The sequence below is a fragment of the Gasterosteus aculeatus genome, chromosome 17 (assembly GCF_964276395.1).
Source record: "Gasterosteus aculeatus chromosome 17, fGasAcu3.hap1.1, whole genome shotgun sequence".
Classification (NCBI taxonomy): Eukaryota; Metazoa; Chordata; class Actinopteri; order Perciformes; family Gasterosteidae; genus Gasterosteus; species Gasterosteus aculeatus.
In genome coordinates this window covers 11609260-11632462 of record NC_135705.1, presented here as the reverse complement: position 1 = coordinate 11632462, position 23203 = coordinate 11609260, and the positions used below count along the sequence as shown (strand labels likewise).

Below are 23203 nucleotides of genomic sequence, written 5' to 3'. Positions count from 1 at the left end.
AGATAAATTTGACACAATCGTATAAAGAGAGATGCCCATTGAAAAGCCAACTTCCCCAATAGAAGCCAGAGGAAACCAAATATATATTTGAAGAGACAGCGTAGAAAAGCTCACAAACATGTACGTAAGCCAGTGGTGTATTTTCAAAAACGTTTTAATATCAAATATTATCTCTCTTTTATCACTTCTGCACCATTTTACAAAAACCCTGGCAGTATATACGTCCACACTCTCTCACACACACACACACACACACACACATCTCAAAAAACAACAGCACATACAGGAGAAAGAAGTGTTCTTCGTGTTGTGTGAACACTGTTTGGTAAGTGCTCTTAGCTGCTCATGTTCTCGTCCCATTTGTGATTCCTTAAGATATTTATTTAGTTCACTTGGAGAGAGAAATGCAAAAAAATCAAACTTGGAAACGAAGAATGTGGAAGACATTTGGAGAGCTTTACAAACACGCAGGTGAATGTATTTGCAGCCAAAGCCAAGGAACCAGTTGATGTCAAAGTGAAATGTCTGCTTTATGCATGTGGATTTTGAAGCATTCTTTGGTTAAAATACATTTTTATTCTTAAACTGGCTCTGGTGCGGTCATGAATTTCCCTGCGACGGGAACATGTAAACAGAATTTAGTACTGTCGATCCAATAACAACTGTCAGCTGTTGATGTCTTCCCAGTTCAGCAGTACGATGTGTGAGTTCATGTATGGTTCGCTCTTTTACAGTCTACTATCAATTGGTTCCCTCAGGCACTTCATATCAAAAATCTGTCCTAACATCATATTCACAAATGAAATAAAATTCAATGATTCAATGAATACTGAACAGTGGAAATTATTATTTCACATGTGTAATACATTGGGCTTGCTGTATGTGATGTTTGGAAAGAAAACTGACTTATTCTCACTTGTTATTGTTGAAGGAATTGACAAAAGGCACTTGTGTGCCAACACAACAACACAAGTGTGTTGTCACAGGGCCATGCAGTGCAACGGTAACGCTGCCAGCATCCCATTCTACAAGTTGCAAAATGGCAGCATAGAGGGATGGCAGAACATTTTGCTTAACTTAAGGCAATAAGGTTTTCAGTGGTAGTAGTAAAATATGTGTAAACTTTGGTCCGGGACCTTCCACGGGAGCCCAATTAGGGTTTAAACTATCTTTTGTGATATAATGAACAAGTCAATATTTCCCTTTTGAAAAAGCTCTTACAGAGAAGACGTGTGATTCTGACGGCCTTTTTCTCCCTAATTGTCTACTGTCTCAGCTTCTTAGTGGGATCAAAAATCAACTTTAAATACTGCTTTTTAAAATAAATGTGTGTGTTTCTTTTGATTTTAGGAAAAGCTGAGTAGGTAACACTGCATTGTATCTACCCAAATATCCATGGCTCACCAGCTGCACAGCAGGACAACATTCACACATCCAGCACAGCAAGGAAGTCACTTTACAAATGCACACAGAAATATAAACAGTGTCCTGAATAGTTAATACGAACACCAGTTCTGTCTGTGACAGTGTCATTGACCCAAAATAAATCTCATACATGCACCACACACTTTTTGAGAGTTAATGATAGAAAAATAATGGTGTCTTGAACAACGTCAGACATGTATCTGCACACAGGTCAGTGTGATAGAAGGAGGTACACCACTAGAGTTCAATGATAAAACCTCATATTAGGTTCTTTGAGTCCATCATCGTTACAAATACCTTGTTTGTGGTCATGTATTTTCAGAATGGCAGAGTATCCATGAAGATTTTCTCCACTATTGGTGGTGGAGGGACCAGGTCCTCTAGTTTGAGGTAAAAGATGCGCTGTAGGCCCTGTGTGCACAGAGTCCTCAGTTCGGGGAGTTTGCCCAAAAGACGAGAAAGATAGTTAGGCTGGGTCCGGCTCGCTTCTGATCCGCTTCCGCTCACATGTTCCCTTAAACAAGTGATGAGATTACTCTGAAAGTCCTCGACCCGTTTGGGCTCTTTGAGGCCATGGCGATCTAGATGGAAAAAATATTCTCATTATAAACACAGTCCTAAATATAAAGATGCAGTAAAGTTTAATGAAATGAGAAGTAAAACAGGCTCTCACCGGTGATGATGACTAACGCTGCGAGACAGGCAAACAAGGAGACATCTAAGTTCATACGGTGAAGGTTCTGGGAGAAATCCATGATGGAGTCAATCCAGTCACCAAAACTGTGAACGCACTGCAGTCGGTGGAGGACCAAACCGTTACAGAAGATCAGCTTGTTCTTCTCTGGGTTTGACCTGTCGGGGTTCACACCAATAGAACAATCAGTACATTGAAAACTACACATGTTTTGTTAAATATCAGTGAACATGGCATTTTTTTGGGTGCAAAAGAAGCAAACCTGTATGCGAGTCGCAGAATGAAGAGTTCAACAAAAGATGATTCAAGGAGCAGCTCCTGGTCCTCTGTGCAGAAATCTTTGAATCCTGGGATGGTTTCAGCCCAGTTTCTTATTACATCCAAAGCTTCGGTTAGCAAGTCATAAAACTGCTGGATATCCCCAGCTTCCTCCTTTTCTTTCAGGTTCACCACAGTCTCCTGGTACTGAGGAAGAAGAGACAATCAATCAAAGGTTTGCAGCCTGTGAGTTCATTCTACCTCCTGTATTGAGTTGTTAATGATCTGATTGGTACAGATGAGCTCTGAACATTCTTCAAGTCTGGAGATTTACCTTGGAGTAGTCGAGCTTTCCAATGGTTGGGTTTGAGTCTAGATGAGCCCTGACAAGAGAGGCTATGATGTTGGCACTAGGGGTTGTGGGTGATGCCTCGGACACACTCTTGGGTTTGGAGGGCAGACGACCCCGACGACCTTTGAGGCTGTCCGTGCGAACAACTGATCCAAGGGCAGAAAACATGAACATTATCGCACACCATTGTGATGCTCACAAGACCATCGCTTCTACCTGCACAACGGCTTTATCAGTTCATCTTTTTCTGTAATTGGCACCTTAAGGCTCTGGTTACATATCTGTGTCATTAGACCTCATGTCATTGCGAACCTAATTTTCCCATACATTAGTCACTGAAGGTGAGTCTGACGTGCACTACCTTCTTTGACCATCCCCACAGCGAGACATTTCTGGAAACGGCAGAACTGGCAGCGGTTTCTCCTCCTCTTGTCCACAGGACAGTCTTTACTGGCAAGGCACACATATTTTGCATTTTTCTGTACAGTTCGCTGTCAAGTAAGGGAAAAAAAACAGTTACTATGAGCAAACATGAAATAAATCTCCTTTCTGTCTTAGGTAGGCTTGACTCTGTAGAATTGTGCAACCAACACAATTTTTAACCTGATACTGATGTAAAAATTTGAGAGTTCAAAAAGTGAAATTATATTACTTTTACCCAAATAATTTGACATGTGACTAAGACATACACGTTGTGGTACATGGCACATTTAAACTGGTCGGTGTTCTCGGGTGGACAACCATTCTATACTCTTACTATTACTAAACTCTCTCAAACACAGCTTTGATGTTTCATGATGAAATGGCTTTTGCAACAGCGCCGTCGCTGCATCCACTGCCCAAGACCACATGATTGGTTTTTAAAAAAGCAAACAAGCTTGAGCGTAGTTTTTCCCAATACCGGAATGATAATGTGTTGCACCAGTACTTTATTTTGTCCTGACACAGCTCTTGAGGCATTTTTAGACTCTAGGCTCTTGTCAGTAGCATACATTTACCTTGAAGAAACCTTTGCAGCCTTCGCAGGTGCGGACTCCATAGTGCTGACAGGATGCGTTGTCACCACAAACTGCACAGCGGCCCTCACTGGATCCCGAGTTGTGTGTTTTAGGAGACGCCATGGCCCCCTCTACTGTCCTGGGGCTTTCCAGGAGTCCGTGCTCAAGGGACAAGGGGCGGCAATCAAGCGGAGAGACATGCTGCGGAGTGGGCAAGAAGAAGTGGTCATCGTGGCCTGCCTGAGCATCCTTATGCTGTCCCAGTGGAGAGTGTTGCTCTAGTGTAGGGCTGCCAAAGGTGAAAAATGAGGGCTGCTGGGCCACGGAGCCCTTGTCTGCCATTGAGGATGGGGAGGCTGAAGGGTAGGGGCTGAAAGGGGAATCCCAGAGAGGTGCAGATTGGGCCTGAAAGCCTGACGTTGGAGGGGATCCAGTGGCATAAACTGGGCTGCCATAGTAGTCAGAGCCACATGATGATAGTGTTTCGTCAAGGCAGCTCAGCACAAAGGAACCCGGGTAACAGCCATACACCTGAAGATCATCCACCTTGAAGCCGTGGCTTTGCATCTGAGGGCATGAGTTTTCAGGTACGGCCGCGTGGCTGAAGGAAACTGTAGAGGCGGGAGGGGAGGTAATCTTGCAGGAATAAGCATCAAACTCCCCCACATAGCCATTCCCCACCAGTGTGTTGATGCTGGGCAAGGAAGACGTAGACAGGTGTTCATTTTGGCCACCGATGTCCATCACCGATTTGGCACTGAGGTCGGGATTCAAGAACTCGGAGCTGAAGTAGTTGTCATGCGGCTGGGGTGCATACTGGGTTTGTACACAGGGCATCGCTAGGGAAGAGAACAGAAACAAATGCAGCTGATGAAAATAAACCTCAACTAATATAAATACTGTTTACATCTAAATCTACTCGATGTCCTAGTAATTCAAAAATACATTGTGTATTGTACAATAATCAAACATATGGGATATCTGTAGTATTTGCTGGCCTAAACGTGTCTATGTGGCACAGTAAGGCACGCAATGAAGTTCAGCCATACCAATAAATTAGAAATCCCTCTAGGTCAGAATGTTCTTATCACCCCTCTATAACCTTCTAAACAGTAGCTTACTTTAACGCACAAGGTTTTATTTCCTCCACATGACATTTCTATAGCTCCAAAGCCACTCAGTCATCTTTAGAAAATGCAGAGGGAGATCCAGTGAAGCAATCAGATATCGTCAGATATTGTGTTGACTGGCTGTTAATGCTTTGAAAACCTCCTTCAGTGGAGGGCAACCCCTCTTTCAGAGGGACTGTAAAAGGGAGGGCTACTGGATAGTATTTCAGGGTGGGCTGAACGCCAGCTAAAGTGAGAAAGGTGTTTGTGTGTGTGTGTGTGTGTGTGTGTGCGTGTGAATGGACCTCACTCAGGTTTTTTTTCAATATAGTAATGAAACACATCTCACCTGATCACTTAACAGACACATTGTTCAACATATTTGCAAACTTTAATTTAAACGTACACACTACTCAATTGCCCAGCTGCTCTATACATTTTCTTGTATATCAACCATAATAGACATACACATAAAATATGAAACATGTGGAATCACGTAAGGTAATAAAGTGAGATAAAAACATATTGTCGTGAGCTATTAACCCCAGAACGTAGACCAAACAGCTGAAAAATACAGTGCAACAGTAATGTTTGCAAAAGCAGGATTCACTAATGACAAAATGCATCCAACAATTTCTTTCTCAATACTAATAATCATAAAGTTCCACTCTGCTCAAGTTTTTTTGGTGGGCCTATGTACCTAAAACCAATGCTGCAATGTCCTAGAAGCTAATAGATATTATTATGGAAGTATCTATAATGTGTATAATTAATGTGCCCCTCTAAATAAATCAAATGTACACAAACTTCACTTCCACTCACCTGATTCATGTAAATATCCAGATTTTATAGCTTTTCATTTATTCCAAACGGGTAAAACTGATGAATGTCACCTCTGCCAGCTGTTTGTCAGCACACACTCTCACGCACACATGCTGGGTCAGACCAAGGCACGAGTGTCCATGCGCGCTTGTTTTATTTTGGCCTCGTCGACAAAAGGCGGATCGATGCCCAAAAATGGTGAGCAGGGCGGTGGAACGTTCCGGGTCGGAAGCCAATCAGCGTCGTCGACACACAGACGTTCCTCCGTGTGACGCACGAGCGGGATTCCATTGACGCAAGAGCCGACGGAGCGTGTGTTCCAAATATAACCTGATAACGACAGCGGCGCTCACGTGGGGCTATTGCTGGATGAAACGTGCTAAAAATAGCCGGAGTTTGGAGGCGCAGACGTTATATGACTGGAAATATAGACGCTGTATACGTTTACAACGGGGAGGCGTGTTATCACATGGCCGACCAGGAAACACCTGTGTGCTTTTTCATTAAATACGATTTCTGTTTTCGCAGAGTGGTTAGAAATCCCCTATTCACTAGTACGCGTTCACCGTCAATATATAAACTCTTCTATAGCAAAACAATAGAATCAGCTCAACATTCAACGTGCTTTGTGGTTCATTCTGTTTCAGTTTTGTTATTCAACTTTATGTAAGACTTTCATTAAAACATTTAATCAGGTTTTTTTTCTTTCACTTGTCACTTTCTGTTTGCTGGTTCACTTTATTATTTTTTTATTCCTTTATTTTCAAACTAACACATAGCATTATATACTAACCCATCTATTGTCAAACCGCTTATCCTGCACACAGGGTCGCGGGGGGCTGGAGTCTATCCCAGCCAACTTCGGGCGATAATACTAACCCATAGCATTATATTTTATTTTATTCCTTGCACTAAGTCTTCTTATCTGTTTTGTTGTCCATTGTCTAACTGTCTCTTCCCTTCGGTTTGTGTGATGCCTTCTCAAAAAGAGTTCAAGTGTGTGTGTGTCACAAACGCACATACACACACACGGCATCTACGCTGAACCTCACGTCTTCTGTTGCGACTATTGGACTAGGCCTGCCTCACTGTATGGTGCCATGCTTTGGATTTAAGGAGATGCAATTTAGATTTAGAATTTCAATAGGTGGGTGGCATGCAGAATACTACAAGAAACCTATAGCCTGATACTTTAAATAATAATAAGTCAATCCCAGCATTGCTAAGCACCATTAGAAACCTTATTTGTGGCAGATAAGCACGGGAGAACAGTTCACACTGTAGTAAGGACTTTTTACGGGAGAATTTCATTTTTTTCTACTTGGAAAGCAGTTGAAGTATTTATATGACCATATAGCAAAAAGTCCAGTGTTGAATTAACTCCCACAGTTGATTTCAACACTTTTTGAGAGTTTATATAGCTCCACACTCTCCAGAGTTAAATTAACACTTTCAAAATAGTTAAACATTTAACACTCTACCAGAGTTCCTTTATTAACTCACAAAACATTGTTTAAAGTAACACTGAGGGATTAGACAACTAACACTGCTCCGAGTTAATTTTTTTTAACTATTTTGGTAGTGTTAATTACACTCCCTAATGTGTCAATTATCTACACTGAAAAAATGTTAATTCATTTTAAATGTATTAATTAAATATATACTTAATAATTAATAAGAATTCATCACAATAAACAAAAACATTTTCAAAAACATTTATTCCTTTTCTCCCTTGCAGTCAGTTGAATTAAAACATTGTGAATGAAGGTATAATGTACAAACTTCCATCCAAAACATTGTATGAGCTTTGAATATGAAACGGTTATGAAATTTAAGCGCAGACATTTTTAGTAAACATCTTTCCGCATTTTGTAATACTCTGAATGCATGATGATGGTCATGAAAATTCTCTGTAAATAGCTTGTTTTTCAACACATGAAACAGGTCAGCATTGTTATAGCTTCTTACTCACAGGGTGAGAATGCTACTGGCTGGTTAAGCAGTCTTGCTCTCAAGTCTTTAACTCTGGGTGACTCCTTCATTTTCCCCACATCAATGTTATACACTGTTGTCTGCAGGAATGTATAAAAATTCACAAGTGCCACATCGTAAGACAAATTAAACACAAAATGTGCTTTGAAAAGTTCATCACATGCCCCGAGGAAGCGGTTTGCCTTGCATGGGATGAGACGCTTATCCATGGTGATGTAGAAGCTGTCAATCTTGCTCTTCTGACGCCCAACAGCGAGGAGGTACGGCTGCCGACCCTGCTGGTTGCGGAGATGCTCCTCCAAACTGCAGCATGACTATGGTTGAGATCAGAAAACTGAACATTAGACACAAGAATAATGTGCAGCCAAATAAAAAAACATTATAGAAGTGATTATTTAAACATCTTATTGGCTAGTGCAAAATGGGAATGAAGACATAATTACAATCCACAACCCTCATTTACATATGTGGCTAAGAAGTTGACATGACAAATTATTATAATCCCCTTAATAATATAATTACCTTATGAAATACAACAAGTCTTTCAACTGCATCACATGCACTAATTTTTGGAGACTTCAGTCCCCCTGGAGGTGGTGGAAGGAGATGAAAGAGTGGCTGTGCAGATCCTTGACGAATCTTCCTCTGGACTGTTTTCAGACGCCAAGAAATGTATCCTGTGCTGCTTGCAGCATCATAGAAGTGTTCCTGAAATGAAAAAAAGAAATGTGTTGCAATACCAGGCTCATGAGAAATCTCACGGAATTCAAATATCAATGTCATCCACACAGTTTTGGGTCACAACATGACATGAAAGTTTAAACAATAATAATGCCTATTACATAGCCCTTCTTGGAGTATGGATCCTTAAGGGAAGGGAACAGCATCACTATCCCACGTGCATAATCTTCTCTGATTGTTTTAGTGGGGCAGTGCCTGAGAGGAGATATTAAATTAGTAAATTAGTACATTTATGCAATGGTCATGCACAAATAAAAACAATGTGAAACAAACATACCCATGATTGTCAATCATGTGAGCCACCAGGAAATTAACCATTTGTCTTCTTGCAGCATCTGTTAGGGTTTCTGTTGTTTGGTACTTCTGTAGTACTTCTTCACCTCCAGACTTGCCTCTTAGCACAGCTTCTATCAACTTATTAAAAACAAAAACATGAGAATACAAAACATGGCGATAAACAGCTTTTCTAGTGACTCAGAGTGAAAAAATGTGAAAGCATTAAGCAACCTGTTTAGCAGACACAGCATCACGTGTATCCTCAATTCTTTGTCTCTTGTTAGGAACATCTAGGATTATAGTTGATGCACTTGAGCTGAAGCTTGAGTCAGACGTCTCAGAAGACAAGGAGAAATCAGAGAATTCTAAAGCAATAGATAATTAAATAACATTTCAATTATTAAATGATATACTAAGGTGTAGAGTGCTTTATTATACCTGCCTTGATATCTCACCCTGATCTGAGAAAACTGTCAGGACCACATTGCCTTGTCCAACGAGGTCGCTGAATATTTCTGCATCAACTTCTGTCCCTGTTGCATCCTTTGTATATAACATTTGCATCAGGTGGCAGGCCAAATCTCTCCATGACTGGAATAGATAAGGTCAAACTGAATGTGCTTTTGAAGTCCGCACTGTTTCTTGCCTCACAGCCAATAACTGTGCATGTTAAATACATACATCCAACATTGTATAATCATTAAATAGACATAGACCATTTGTCCCTCACAAAACCCATTCCCTTCCAAGTCCAAATTTAAAAATTGATGATTGCCTTTTTTTTTATTGACTGTTTTGGTGTATATTATTATATACTTTACACTTTATGAAGCACACATTGCAGAACTGAAAATGTTTAGCAATGTACACCCATTTACAGTATTAGAGTCTGATAAAGGCATGTAAAGAGCTTTAAAAAGAACATGGATGTGGTTTAAAACCTTTTTTGTAAGCCATGCTAACCTTTTTCATGGAATTGCAGAAAGTCAAACAGTCCTTCATCCTCATCCAACTTTACATACTTCTGCTGTTGGCTGTACTTCACCTGGACCAGCATTTTGACTGAGACATGCAATGAAGTTTGAGAAAGTAAATAAACATTTAAGCAAGAACGGTAAAAAGTCGATTCTGTGACCTGCAGTATTGGAAAAAGTGCTACTTTCCAGAAAATCGGCTGCTTATGCACCGACTCATAAGTATTCAATGATGCACTTAAATGTATTTCATATATATCAGTCACACCCCGATTTTCTGCTAATTTTGTACTTTAGCTTTAACTTGGTAATAATAGTAATGGTAATACTTACATACTTTTACCTAAGTAAATTAGTAATTTTTCCAACACTGCAGGTCATAGAATCTGATGGATAGCTAGACACGTGAACTAGACACGTGAAACACCCGTCTGCATGTTGGGACACGTTTTTTGAGGTCCCTTTGATCTTCAAAGCGAAAAAAAAAAACGTTGGCTCCAGCCTCAAACAAGATTTTATATAGTTAAAAATCATAATGCTTTGTATTTCCTAGCTTTGAGTATGCCTGTGAATTGTTAAATCATTATTGATAAAGTTGGAGATAGTTTTAGTAACAAACTGTTAGCTAGCTTACCGTACACTGCTAACTAGCTAGCTAACCACGAGGACAAATTTACTGTTCAGTCCTGGCAACAAACACGGCTGTATAAGGCATACATTCTCTGTGGATATTTAATTGTTCATACTGAAATTCTCAGCATCAATTTTTTATTGTTTCAGTAAGTTTAACTTAATTGCACTTACCGTGTAGTACTGCATGAGAGGTAGAAAATGGCGCAGACTTGTCTTCTCTGTCTCTAACCGAAGAGGTGAAAGGCATGGGCGGAGCTTAATTACATCTCTGCGGAGTTGTGTTAACACTGACATGATCAACTCTGCCAAATAACCAAATAACACTGAACACCATTTAAATCAGAATGTGTTAAAATTACACTCTGGGAGTGAAAATCAACTCGGAAATTTTTAACCCTGAAATTTCAACACTCCAATTTTTGCATATTGAATTATTTTCATATGGTACAAGTCTGTGTCATTAGCGCGAGAGCTTCATATTCCGCTGTGACATACATTGTGTCACGATCATGCTTGGCTGGTTTCTGAGTCTTAGGTGAGGGCGGGGCAGGTTTCCTGGGAGTCTGGGTGGGTCTGAGTGGTAATACGGCTCCCACTTATCTCTTCAGAGAGAACCCTCTTCCTCAGTGTGACATTTTGCCTCTGTCTCCTCCAGTCTTGCTCCCGTTGCCGGAATCTGCTACACAGGTGGATCCTTTACTGCCTTCCACTTCACTGCCTGTAAGACTCAAAGCCTCAGCACTCAGCCAGCACCCTCCTCTCCTATCTGGATTCTCATCTAACGCAGTAAGGACCACCAACATCACCATTCCATTGGCTTGATCATTCCTCTCAACCCTCCTAACCGTCTTGTCCTGTATTTAGTGCATCTCCTTTCCTGAGGTTCCTCCCGCCCCCCATCTACATCACCACTTCTACTCAATAAACATGTATCACTTCCACCTCTGCCTACAGTGTCTGCGTTTGGGCCCTCACACTAAAGGGGAGGGCTAGTTGAGCTAGCCGTGGCACAGTGCAATCTCCCCAATTATAAACAAATCGGCCAGTATATTAAAAAGAGACTTTTAGTGGAGCCACAGATTGTGATTATTTCTGAGGACAATGCAATACATGCTGTCAATGTGATGCTTGACAGCTACACATTCTAACATTAAGACAAGATGATAAATTACATGCAGACATGATACACATGTACTACTACTACTACTACTACTGTTTGCGCTAATAGACTACACACTAAACTCACAGCACCAGATGCCTGAAAGACACATCACTGAAACATTTTTCTAGTCACATAATATATTATTCTATGGAATATACCATATTTCATTTAATTTCTGAAGGCGTCTGTGTATTGTGTGACTGCACACTGAAATAATGACATCATACATTTAGCTTTCAGTTGGATGCACACTGAGAGAGAAAAGATTGTTGAACAAGGTGAGCCGATGTGAACGTCTGAGGGCTGAACAAAGCCGGTTCAACACCAGCTGTCTTAGGAAGTACAGATAAAACTATTGTTAATGTGATGGAGCACAACACAATCACAAAATAAGACAATGTATTCATTCACACACAAGATCCACAACATGACTCAAAAATGAATGCATTATATTACAGTTGGCACACAACAGCAATAATCACACTGAGTAGTCAAGTTTGTACAATTATATTAGGGATTAAGTCCAAAACACACACTATTACAGAATAAAAGAACCACACTGTTACAAAGTCAGAGACAGACGTCTCTCTTGCATCATTGCTCTCCCTGCATCATTGCAGTGGTGTAGGCGTCCCGTCTTGGCTCTCAGCAGACTGGAGGGTGCTGCTGTGGATGTGTCAGGCTACTTGTGGTGAAAGAAGCCGGTTGATTTTGTTGGTGCAGCCATCAGCATGTTAGCTTGGTTCTTGTGACGTATGTGGATCTATAATAAAAAATACAACCGCTTTAGTGATGCACATTTTCATTGTTTGGGTTCATATCATTATAGATTGAGTGATGTCAAAAAACATCTCAGCTTTAATCAAAGATTCCCGTTTGAAATTTAAATGTAAAATCTTATTTGAAGAAACATCACTTTCTCCGATATATCAATGTTCTCCTTGAATCCACCAGACTTTAATTTAATTATTTTTGAGGCTACGGTTTGTATTGCTGCTGTATTGCTTTACATTGTACTGAAAGCTGCTTGTAATATTTTGTCTGCCGAACGTTTATCAATTTGTAGCATTGTTATTGTGCGTTATTTTTGAAAGAAAACTTGATCTTGGATGCCATTTGTTTTTTGATTTAATATTTCCTCTGGCTGTAAATGTCAAGATTATGACACTATGAATTGTAAATAGGAATGGGTGGTTTGCAATGAATCACAGGGTTAATGATTTAATCCTTTATCTTCCCCTGTTCAAATGAGTAAGCCATAGCCTTCAAATTGTGCATAATGTGTTGGCGCGATGACTAATCACTGTGGAAAAAAATTGTCTGCTAAATAAATGTAATGATATATTCCAAATGAGATCCTCAAACACCTGCTGTGCAATAACCCTGAGCCATCTCAAATTCCGCCCTCTCTCTAACTGGCTTTAAACAGCTCACACTGATCAACATAATCAGGGTGAATATTTACAATGGTTTTCTGACTGAAACATTGTTTCTCTTATTTGTACTTTCTTTATCTGCAAAAAAAGAATAAATGTAACTTTGTTGTACACTACAATGCTGTGATCCCAGACTGTAATGAATAAATCTCTTTGTACTGATTTACACTGGATTATGTCACTTACTGTACATGGGGGCTGCATCCAGGGCTCCCCATCGATTTGCATAGGGAGGGCTTTGATTGTCCTGCACAAAGGAAGGAGAGATCTAATTATACTGTGCTATTTGTACTGTGTGTGAACAGTATGTCAAACATGTACATTTTATAGCTAAAAGAAACAAATCATGTACACAACCTGATGGTAATTTGAGAAGTCTGAGCTAGTCTATGCCCAGCACTCTTGAGTCCGGTGTAGATCTGTCCCATTTCTATGGCTCCTTCCAGCCCCACCACCTCCAACAGCTTGTCACTCATATCTGCAGAGTGCAAAACACACACAAACCAAGTTCAAAGAGTTTGTAAAAGAATAAATCAGGGATGTAAACAACCCCGCTGATGGCATCATTACGCAAGAAGGCGAGAAGGTTTACTGACAATATTTTGTCATATTAAGCAGAATACAAACCTTGAGAGATTGTTTTAAGAAGTTCAGGGTCAGTGATAATTTCACTGTGCTCCACTCCTGGCCCGCTATTAGGCTTCTTGGACTCGCCCCAAAGGTTGGAGCCTCCATGCATGCTGGGTATGTTGAGGACAGCTATGCCCTCAAGAGACATGCTGCTCAGGTCTACAAACTTTCCACGGCACTGATGGAGGCAAAACAATAACTGGTTACACAACTGAACCAAGTTATAAAAGACTTTAACATTACAAAACAGGTGTGCTCAGAACAGTGCAGATCTCCACCAGGTGTGTCTGCAATCACCACTGCTGCATTGTGTGAAACCCAAAATTGGCTAAACCGCTGGTTATAACCAAAGGTGTTGTAAAAAAATGTTGCCAAAAGGTACAGCGATTAAAAGCAATCGGCTTCAACTGGTTGATTAAAATATTTCATACTTAAAATACTTCATACTCTGAGCAGTCAGGGGTCGGTTGCCAGTATACTGTGAGAAGTCACATGGAAATGAGTGACAGTATCAGGGAGGCAGTAAAAGGTGTTTAGAGAAGGTGAGGCAACACAACCAGAAGAGGTCCTTGAGCAAGCAGACATAACTGGGCCCACAAAACACTATGCAGTCTGTTGCGGCAATACGCCATGGACAGATACAGGTGCACACACACTGGAATCGATTGAATGATACCCCTGGTAAAGATAATGATGTGAATTACAAATACAATGTAAGATGTATGCAAGATATTCTAACCTCAATTGTGAGGCACTCCTTCAGCCTCTTGCAAGATGCAGAGATGGTCTCAGAGGTGGCAAACTCTAAATACCATAGTTTGTTCTTCCTTCTTAAAAACAGAAAGAGAGAAGCTTCACTTTTATTATTTAAAATAGGAAGCTCGGTTTCACATTTAATTATAAATGACTCTCGCTGTTAACAGTTGAGCATAAATCCTCACCTGCTGTTGAACCTCTGGGGATATTTCTCTCTCATGGAGTGGAAACGATGAGCAATAGAGGCATCCTGTCAAAGTCATACAGTAATATATTTGCATTTGAATGTATGATGTTAACATTTCTTCCTGCAGAGGCAAAGACTCACCACTCCAACAGAGAAGTAGTTGTTAATGATCTCATAGGGTACAGGGTCTCCAGCTTCCTGTGGATCGTCTGGTATCACCTGGATGCTCCAGCGGTCCATGGGAACCAACTCGCTAGCTTCAACCTCCTTCAGGATCTCTCTTAAGTCTGACCCGTCGTAGCCTTTTTTGGGGGAAGAAGATAAAGTAAATGAAGGCCCCCGATGACAGGGTCAATACTTCAGTCTCAGTGTAGGATTAATGTACTGATGATTTCACCTCCTCCCCAGCGCAGACAGCGAGCCAGGTCATTGCCGGTGCCCAGAGGCAGGACAGCTATTGGAGGATGCACTTGCAGGTTTTCTTTGTCTGAAATGACGGGAAAGTTATTCAACCTTCAGAACCATCAGAGATATGTATCTTTCGATACCTCACTGAAACCCCAAAATGACCCACTGCACCTATAGCGTCCAGGAGCCACCCAACGGTGCCATCTCCTCCACACACCAAGATTCTGAACTCACGCAGATTGCGGAAGAAGTGTAGTCTGAAGAAACAATAGCATCATTGATGTGAACAAACTGAAGTGTGCACAGTTTTATTGGTGAGAGTGAACTGTACCCTGGAGCAGGACCGCCATTGGAGAGGTTGTACACTTGACGTGGGTTCAGCAGGTACTGAAACTTCCTCAGCACTCTGTGGAAAAAAAAAAAGTTCCCACCCACAAATAATCACAACCTGGAAGTGGGGAGAGCCCTATTCTGAAAATCAGATAAAAATGGAAAGATACGTGTTAAAAAACATATGAAGTCTTTAGGCAGCTTACCGTAAACCTTGCTTTCCTCCACTTTTTGGGTTCACAAACACCAGCAGAGGGTGAATGTTTGGAATCGACACAATCTGAAGAAGAATACATGACAGATTAAGAGCCAAAAGATCTTTGAAGATCACATACATGATATGTAAGGAAATATGGACACATGCCGTGAGTCAACCAACTGCATGGATTGTATATAATAAGTACCAGGCAGAGAAATTTCAATATCTGCAGCTGTCAAATAAAGTAGACTTATTCAAGATATTGGCTTATTTATAAATGACCAGCACACAGAGACTTCTCTCTCTCACCAAATAAAGTTAGAATTTCCTTAATATTCAAATATGCTGATAATATATTGTAATTACCATGGCAGATACATTTTAGGACTATTCAACTAAAAAAATATTGCTAGTAAATTTTGAAAAATGTGCTTGCATTTAAATAAAAGACACAAAGCTAACTGAGACGAAGCAAGAACTGAAGCAGCATATTTAGTCATGTAGAAGTGGATAATGCTGCAGGAAGGTTGAAGGTGATTATCTGATACTTTAAATTTAAAATACTTGACCAGTGGGTTTGTCCCAGCTGAAGTGGACGTATTTGACTAAGACTTCATCCAACACACAAAATGAATATTAACAGAATTCAAAGACAGTGGCACAGTCCTTTTAAATGTGGAAATCTTCCCAAAAAAAACATGACAAATCATTCAATCTGGAGATTCTCCCAAAAGCAGTGTACTGCAGATGGTAGTTTGAGCAGACGATTTGGAACAGACCGCACAGAGAAAACACATGGGTGTACGGTTGGAAAAGGAATAAAAGTGTGTAGGAAGATTTGATAACCTGCAGGATGTGGCCATCAGGGGTGACATTTAACAAGCTGGTGTCTTCCTCCTGCAGGAAATATGCCACAATCAAAAATAAACCCAGACAATTAACTAACAATTATCCGGGAAATCTAAATCTGTTCAAGCCAAATTTACAGTGCTGCTCATTTTACCTTTGGGACGGCGTGTATGGCCCATGGAGGCAGTATATGATCTCTCAGTGGTCCGCAATCGCAGGACGACAAGCCCAAGAAAATACACTCATCGTGACGCTTAAAGAAAACAAGTGTCAGTTAACATCGAGCAAAGAGATGTTCTCAAATTCATGTCCAAACACGCACACGCTGCTCACCATCTCCTGGCACCACACACAGCGTCTCCCAGCTAAAGTCTTGATCTTCTTGTGGCAGACCCGACACTTTGTAGACTTGTCGGCTTTTATCCAGTCGTGAGCTGCTACCTAAGAGGAGAAGAAAAGGTGTAATTCACAACTACTGTTATATTTCTAATTACCCAGAATCATTTCCCTGAATACTTTTACTCATAGTGTCAAGTGTTGAGGTGATATTCAGTAGAGTGGTGCCAATTGAATTGAAGTGGATAACCACTGACAGGCAGAGACGCATCAACAGATGAAATATCCCTACAGCACTCTGGAAACCTCTTGGAGCAGCGGACCAAAGTGGTCCAGTTCACTGTTGTGTTCCTTTACAGGTTGTAAGTTTTGGTTGTGACATTTCACAGAAAAAAAAAGATATTGAACACTTAAACACTTAATTATCTACGTTTGTGTAAAATTAGGAATTAAGGAGAGAAGCAGACTGTGTCAGCTATAAACTGCACATACAAAACACTAACAGGCGGCACTTATTACAGCCTAATGTACTGTAACGTTATCTGGGCTAATTTGTTTACTGTTGCTGCAATTTCTTCTTTCTGTTTACTGACATGAATATACCTAATATATACCTGAATATACCTAAGAAATATGAACGTTTAGCTAAGGGGTCTCAAACTCAAATCAGCTGCGGGCCAGATGCAGCCCACTTCAACCGAACGCGGGCCAGACTAGCGTCCGAACGGCTTGGTCGACAATAACACAACTTAACACTCACTTTCAAAAGCAGTCATTGAACCCCACCCTGGGGGATCGGTCCGAATGAGACTACAACACTAGTCCTCCTTTAACTCAGCGGGGGAGACCTAAGGTCATGTGACCGTGGAATTCCTTTATAGCCAAACGTGAAGTTACGTGAATCGAAGCTGCGTAGTAATGGACGGAGACGCTCGTCGGTGACGTCAGATGCTTCATGTGTTGTTAGTGTGAGTCGTAAAGGAAAACCTTATTAAACGAGCGATGCTAACGGTTAGTCACATGATCACCTGCGCGAAAGAGGGCAGGAAACTGAATTTCACCCTCCTGCTCTCTGCACCTCGGCCGACACACACGACCCGCCCCCCATGTCAGTCACATGCATGCCACGTTCACTGGACAAGCACACAGTAGGAAACCAGAACATCATAACATGTCCCACACAGCAGCTGACAGTGGGGTTACAGTATAAAACTTGCGGGCGCACTAACATTACACTTTCATATTAAGGATGGGGCCACAAAATATCGTTCCGAGGGCCGCAATTGGCCCGCGGGCCGCGAGTTTGAGACCCCTGGTTTAGCTCCTTCTTGACCTTTAAAACAGTGGTTTTAAAAACGAAATAACTCAGGATTCAAGTATTAGATTTTTTAATTTTGAGAAAAATAAATTTTAAGACAAAAGGTAAAATATTCTATACTTTTTGTAATTGTCAGCAAATCTTTGGAAATGGCTGAATCCAACATGGATTTATCCCTAACATGTCCATATATCCACTCCCTGATTTCATTTCTAAAGATGCAGAGCTCCATTGCAGTTCAAATGAACTTTCATTTCATTCCCTGAATAAGGAAATATTCTGGAGCACCAAGTAGGAATCAATTTGCAGCGGATATATTTGCAAAAACTTCTGCGCCCAACTGTTTTGAAAACTCTTTTAAAAAGGGGACTTAGTGAAGGTTCAATTGCTTTAGGAATACTGCTCAGTAGGGTCATTGGAGAAAGTATTGAGATCCGGTCTAATGCAATGTTGGGTTTGGTTGGTTGCCGTGGGATTTGTTGACATGGAACATCAGTAGACTAATCCTTTAATTTAGAAAATATGAATGTAAGTTTGGAATTGTAAAATAAGTAATGAAGTGGCTGTCGTGTGGGTCCTTACACCAATCTCCTTCTTAGATCTGACAAAGGTACGGGCGCAGGGTTCAGGATTCTTGTTGGCACAATGACTGTGGACCGTGTACTTGCAAACTGAGGGATAAAACAAATGTTATGGCAGTGAATGAGTTCAAGATAGAGTGTTATCCATGAAAACATGTATACCGCTATATATAATAATGGACCTTATAAGCAAACTAGCCGCAACTCTTCTGCTTCATTTCCTTCATTTGTAATGTGTATGAGGTGCACGGTCGCCCCCTGATGGCAGCAGTGAGCTCTTACAGGTGCAGCAGAGTCCCTGCTTCCCGAGGCCGAGCAGCATGCTGTGACACACGCTGCAGTATGTTGGTTTGTTGAAGTGCTTCATCCTCCAAATATGCTGCCCATCTCTCTCGGTCATCTGTGGGCGAGAAGACTAAATTGAAGAAACGTGGAACCGCAGTTCATGACACTGAACTAGGTGACAATTTCCAGTTGGTTTATTTACTGACAAAATGTGGGATGTTGCCAGGAAATGTAAATGTATGTGGAGTCAAATGTTCTGTCACCTTCAGTCCAAGCAGAACCAGTAAAGGCACATTGTTCATGCCTCCCTTGACCCATTCCTCCAGAGTGACTGTGCCGCTGCCATCCACATCGATCGCTGTCATCATGTCTTTGAGCACCTGTGCAATTACAAAGATTGTAAGTATTTAGGATTCACTGAAACAAAAGCAAAAATACAAGCTTAAAAATGAAAAAAGGATCAAAATGAGACTCATACTGGTCTGAGTTCAGTCGCGTCCCACCCGAGGTAATCAGCAGCTCGCATCATCTGGGTGATTATACGATCCACCTCCTGATGGAGACACAAGTTACCGTCCACATTCAAAAGAGTGTGACCGCCAACAAATCACAAACAGTCTTATTTAACTATTACTTGTTTGTTTATCGTAAACAATAAATCTACATGTGTCAGCTTTTGCAAGTCAAGAAAAAAAAGCATCCCAGATATTTTATTAATTTAGGCACACATTGTTACAGAGCGAAGCTGGATAAGGCTCTCTGTGATTTTGATTAACTTACAGAGCTGTCCAGGAGTTGGTTGCAGTCTTTGTCATAAAGTTTGAAGGTAACTAGAAACAAAACAAAGTCAGTCAGTATTTTCAGTTTCTGGATCATCAATCCTAATGATTCAACTGTGGCAAAAGATACAATAAATGCAGTTGCACTATGACAAACGTGTCATAAAATGTACAAATGGAGGATGGAACCAACATTCGAGCTTCTCGCGTGGCTGTCCTTCCTCCAGCACTGAGAAGTAACAGGAAACATCACGAAGAAAGACCCCACCTGAAGATCAAGAACTTCAGAATCAACCTTTGATATATTACATCATGTTTTTTCCCAATGAAAATTTACTGCAGCAATAAAAACAAGTAATCTATCCAAGCCTGGTTATCTGAACAGCTGCACTTATCTCCGAAGCTACAACACGCCTACGGCTTTACTCATGTGACGCAGCCGCGCAAGATAAAATAAACCCAAACAAACAGGTGGGCGTTCAACAAAATGTCCAACAGCAAACAGTCCTTGTAGCATTCTTTGATTATTTTCAGGATGTCGTATGGTGTTTTCCCTGCGACACTCTGAGCTAAGCATGACAGTTACTTTTAACACGTGCCTGATTTCATGCTGTAATGTGAAAAGAGATCATACTTTCCAAAATATTTACCTCCTTCAGGCAGAGGGCTCTTGCCAGAAGTATCATGCTCCACATGTTGAAAATAGTGAAAAAGACGCTGGCAGAAGTCTGCAGGGAAGTCATCTACTTCTAGGTAGGTCTTGAGAAAGAGACAGAAACCCACTGCATCCACGCGCTGTGGACGGAAATGAACTCATCGTCACAGGACTGTGATTTTAGATAATTCTTTGACAATTGACTATTAAAAAAAACAATTTAAATTTTGAGATAATTACATTAAAAATAGTAATTCCAGTCAGCAGGTCAATATAAACTTAAATGAAGAAACAAATTCCCAATATTAATTGAATAGAAATATATTTATACTTTGTTTGAAAATTTGATTTTTTAAGGAAAAATTGTTTCTGAGACTTCCTAAAAAGATCATTCAAAAGAATGGGAAATGACAATCCTGTAAAATAATTGTGAGACTTACCACACATCAACGATCTGTTGTATGACTCACCTCTTTAAAGCTGTGCTGGGCCAGCCGACCACCAGGTTGAAACTCCTTAATCACATCTTTCACCCTCTGACTGCTATCTGCAAAGAGAACACATGAAGTGGATTCAAAAAGAGGATATTGCAAACAGGTTTATACATTTTGGAGATGGATCTGTTTCGAGCTCAATCAATAGACAAAGCAGAGACTGAGAACGAGAGAATCTTAGGAACTAACTCAGGTCTTTGTCCTTTTGTCATTAGGCCCACAGATTAATTAATGAGGATCCTGGATGCTAAAACAGGCAAACAAAAGCGAGTTCATCACTAATTGTGGACGTGCTGTGTGTATCCTAGATTAAATCTGGGCTGTGCTGTTTGCAAGGAGCGGGTCTCTAATCTTTTCATCCATTATCCAACAGTGCCCCCCCCCCTCAACACTAAAAGCCTACATAACAATTTAATTTCATGAGTGTACAGCTGAATATTTTTAGCCTTTTGGCTTCCTGTCAACAGGTCTACCTAATTCTCTATTAGCTTGAAGTGCAGCTCATAATTTAGAGTTTTGAGTTGCTGTTTGTTAATCAAAGTTCTTAACTGTTTGGACGTCTCCTTGCTTTATGTTTGGATGTTTTAATGGTTTTATGTGAGGTAATTTGAATTGCCTTGCTGCACTAATCAAATAAAATTGCCTTGCCTTGTGATTCTGCAGTGACGCTGAACCGTCCTTGGTAGATCTATATGGAACGATTTGGAGTTGATAAACCGATGTTTAGTGACTACATCTACTTTTACTCGCTGTGAAAGGCTTGACCTCCCCAAGGACGGATTCTCAAGTTTTGAAGTAGCTGGAAACTCATTAAAGTAAGTCAGCGATCAGAGAGGTATGCACACCCAAGAGATTGCTTTGCTCTTTTTCTCTCATTGTTTTTGTATTTTGCTCAATCTAATTTAACATTGAAAATAACTATTGCTAAAGCTGTGTAATAAATGTACATTTCCGTTTGAACTGCAATGGAGAACATGTAGAAGTGGCACAATAATAAAAGCGTGAAGTAGAGTACATGAAACTATTTGTTCCAAAATATGTAAAGTATGTGCATTCAAAATCTGCAGCTAAAAATACTTATGTGTCTTCCTCCTCTTCCCCAAAGCAAGGACCGTGAGAACCTCTGCAGCTGATCTCTTTGTGTTAAGTGCAGCATTGACATGCCTCTGTTACTAACAAGCTGAAATAAAGTTTAATGAGAAGATGACGCTTACATTCCATGTAATGCTGCAGCTGGATAAAATCCACGGGAGTCAAAGAGCCTTCTGTATCCTCGGACGAGGCCATGCCGAGCAGCTTGGTGTGCAAAGAGAGACCAACGACGGGGCATCACAGAGACGACAGAAGAGAACAACATCAAGACAGAGCATTAACAAAGAGAGTCGGCAGAAACAGAGAGGTGTGGTCTTTTGGGTGACAATAACTGGTTTGGCCCCATTCTTTGGACTGCATGCACACTCCTCTTGGGTGAAGACATAGATCTGAACCACATATTTACAGTCGGGCCTTCAAGCAGATGAATCCTAAAATTAGAGCCAATTACGCTTAATGTAACACATTCAATGAGTAAGGGAGGTTTTTATCATTTCCATTTTCAGTTAGACCCTTAGAAACATGAACAGGAGGCGACAGTTTCTTACAAGATCTGACAAGATGAGGACCTGCCCACATGAGTTTGATATGTAGGCTAAAACGTAATAAAAGGCTTCATGAACGTCACCAGCAGAAAAGAAAACATGAATGAGACACCAGCCTGTCGACATAATATCTGTGCTGGTACACGTGCTCACCCATCTTCTCCCTGTAAAAGCCCCTCGGTGCAGAAATGTAACGTTACTGACAATCGGAAATGATCACGAACAACCTTTTGAGCGGCGCCCATCGGACGGGATTAATCTATGATTTGGCTTCCCGACCGAGGGACAGGCACGACTTGTTTCTACTTTTCTTCGATTTCGCTGCACAGGATATCAGTCAATCACGCGGAGACTCCTTACCTTCTCGTCTCCTTAGACTAAAACAAAACAACAGCTTATCCAAACGCGACCTTCTCAACGCGGAACTTTAGTTGCGATGGTCGACGGCAGCTGGTGCTCGTGGGGAAATGTCAGTTGCGGTATTAGCGGAGATAAGGGATTAGGAAATGAGTGCAGGAGGAGCTTTTAGTGGCATAATGACTGTCAGTGGAAGCGCCTCGCGCGTGCACGCAGTCACACAAACGCAATAGCCACGCACACGCACGTGCACTTGTTTGATTTACTGTAAACCCGCCAGCAAGTCAACACATTTCTAAATACGGCGGCTTTAGGCCCAAAAAAAAAAGCTTCGAGCTCTCTGGTTAACAGTGATGAGCAGATGTAGATTAATTAAATATTATAAACTTGCTCACAGAAGCTTTTTACAGGAAAAAAATGTTATTAACTGGGCTTTAAAAATTTGAATTTTATTTGAATTTTCGTTATTTGATATGAAATTATCAAGTCAATAGACAGTGAAATATTTCTTGTTAGTTGAGCACATGTCC

The 23203-nt window shown here is 40.8% G+C and overlaps 3 protein-coding genes across 10 annotated transcripts; all 3 read right to left on the bottom strand.

Annotated features, from left to right (window-relative positions):
- Positions 1 to 138: 138 nt before the first annotated feature.
- Positions 139 to 5830, bottom strand: LOC120835612 (putative nuclear hormone receptor HR38). The gene is made up of 7 exons (XM_040204689.2): positions 5659 to 5830; positions 3728 to 4566; positions 3091 to 3220; positions 2712 to 2875; positions 2382 to 2584; positions 2099 to 2277; positions 139 to 2006 (listed from the first exon to the last, which is right to left on the bottom strand). Exons 2-7 carry the CDS (start codon positions 4562 to 4564, stop codon positions 1744 to 1746), a joined length of 1776 nt encoding a protein of 591 aa, XP_040060623.2. The 5' UTR covers positions 4565 to 4566; positions 5659 to 5830; the 3' UTR covers positions 139 to 1743.
- Positions 5831 to 7359: 1529 nt separating this feature from the next.
- Positions 7360 to 10762, bottom strand: LOC120835012 (uncharacterized). Of its 8 annotated transcripts, none has more exons than XM_078092202.1 (8): positions 10446 to 10762; positions 9631 to 9729; positions 9106 to 9258; positions 8899 to 9003; positions 8669 to 8805; positions 8493 to 8586; positions 8173 to 8358; positions 7360 to 7964 (listed from the first exon to the last, which is right to left on the bottom strand). In XM_078092202.1, the coding sequence occupies exons 2-8, from the start codon at positions 9673 to 9675 to the stop codon at positions 7623 to 7625; spliced, it is 1062 nt and encodes a 353-aa protein (XP_077948328.1). In that variant the 5' UTR covers positions 9676 to 9729; positions 10446 to 10762; the 3' UTR covers positions 7360 to 7622. The 8 variants fall into 8 exon arrangements, with proteins under 8 accessions (XP_077948328.1, XP_040059405.2, XP_040059406.2 ...); XM_040203471.2 differs by having other exon boundaries at positions 8899 to 9032; positions 9123 to 9258; XM_040203472.2 differs by lacking the exon at positions 9106 to 9258 and having other exon boundaries at positions 8899 to 9032.
- A 560-nt stretch (positions 10763 to 11322) lies between these two features.
- dgkab (diacylglycerol kinase, alpha b) lies at positions 11323 to 23073 on the bottom strand. Its single transcript, XM_040203466.2, has 24 exons — positions 22677 to 23073; positions 21894 to 21975; positions 20656 to 20732; positions 20181 to 20325; positions 19724 to 19798; positions 19532 to 19581; positions 19230 to 19304; positions 19015 to 19131; positions 18749 to 18866; positions 18468 to 18556; positions 16565 to 16672; positions 16386 to 16484; positions 16229 to 16279; positions 15390 to 15463; positions 15185 to 15259; positions 15025 to 15110; positions 14843 to 14932; positions 14587 to 14747; positions 14444 to 14508; positions 14242 to 14332; positions 13500 to 13680; positions 13230 to 13350; positions 13059 to 13119; positions 11323 to 12199 (listed from the first exon to the last, which is right to left on the bottom strand). The coding sequence occupies exons 2-24, from the start codon at positions 21964 to 21966 to the stop codon at positions 12119 to 12121; spliced, it is 2163 nt and encodes a 720-aa protein (XP_040059400.1). The 5' UTR covers positions 21967 to 21975; positions 22677 to 23073; the 3' UTR covers positions 11323 to 12118.
- Between the last annotated feature and the right edge of the window lie 130 nt (positions 23074 to 23203).

What these genes read in the sequence shown, in the direction of transcription:
- LOC120835612 (XM_040204689.2), bottom strand. Translation starts at nt 4,564, where the DNA reads ATGCCCTGTGTACAAACCCAGTATGCACCCCAGCCGCATGACAACTAC. An exon ending in GCTGCAAAGGTTTCTTCAAG is followed by an intron (nt 3,221 to 3,727) that starts GTAAATGTATGC and finishes CTTACTTGACAG; the next exon opens with CGAACTGTACAGAAAAATGC. An exon ending in GAAAGCTCGACTACTCCAAG is followed by an intron (nt 2,585 to 2,711) that starts GTAAATCTCCAG and finishes CTTCTTCCTCAG; the next exon opens with TACCAGGAGACTGTGGTGAA.
- LOC120835012 (XM_040203469.2), bottom strand. Translation starts at nt 10,568, where the DNA reads ATGTCAGTGTTAACACAACTCCGCAGAGATGTAATTAAGCTCCGCCCA. An exon ending in CATACTCCAAGAAGGGCTAT is followed by an intron (nt 8,359 to 8,492) that starts GTAATAGGCATT and finishes TTTTCATTTCAG; the next exon opens with GAACACTTCTATGATGCTGC. An exon ending in GACTTGTTGTATTTCATAAG is followed by an intron (nt 7,965 to 8,172) that starts GTAATTATATTA and finishes TCTCAACCATAG; the next exon opens with TCATGCTGCAGTTTGGAGGA.
- dgkab (XM_040203466.2), bottom strand. Translation starts at nt 21,966, where the DNA reads ATGGCCTCGTCCGAGGATACAGAAGGCTCTTTGACTCCCGTGGATTTT. An exon ending in GTGTGTGGTGCCAGGAGATG is followed by an intron (nt 16,485 to 16,564) that starts GTGAGCAGCGTG and finishes GTTTTCTTTAAG; the next exon opens with CGTCACGATGAGTGTATTTT. An exon ending in AATGGCGGTCCTGCTCCAGG is followed by an intron (nt 15,111 to 15,184) that starts GTACAGTTCACT and finishes TTGTTTCTTCAG; the next exon opens with ACTACACTTCTTCCGCAATC.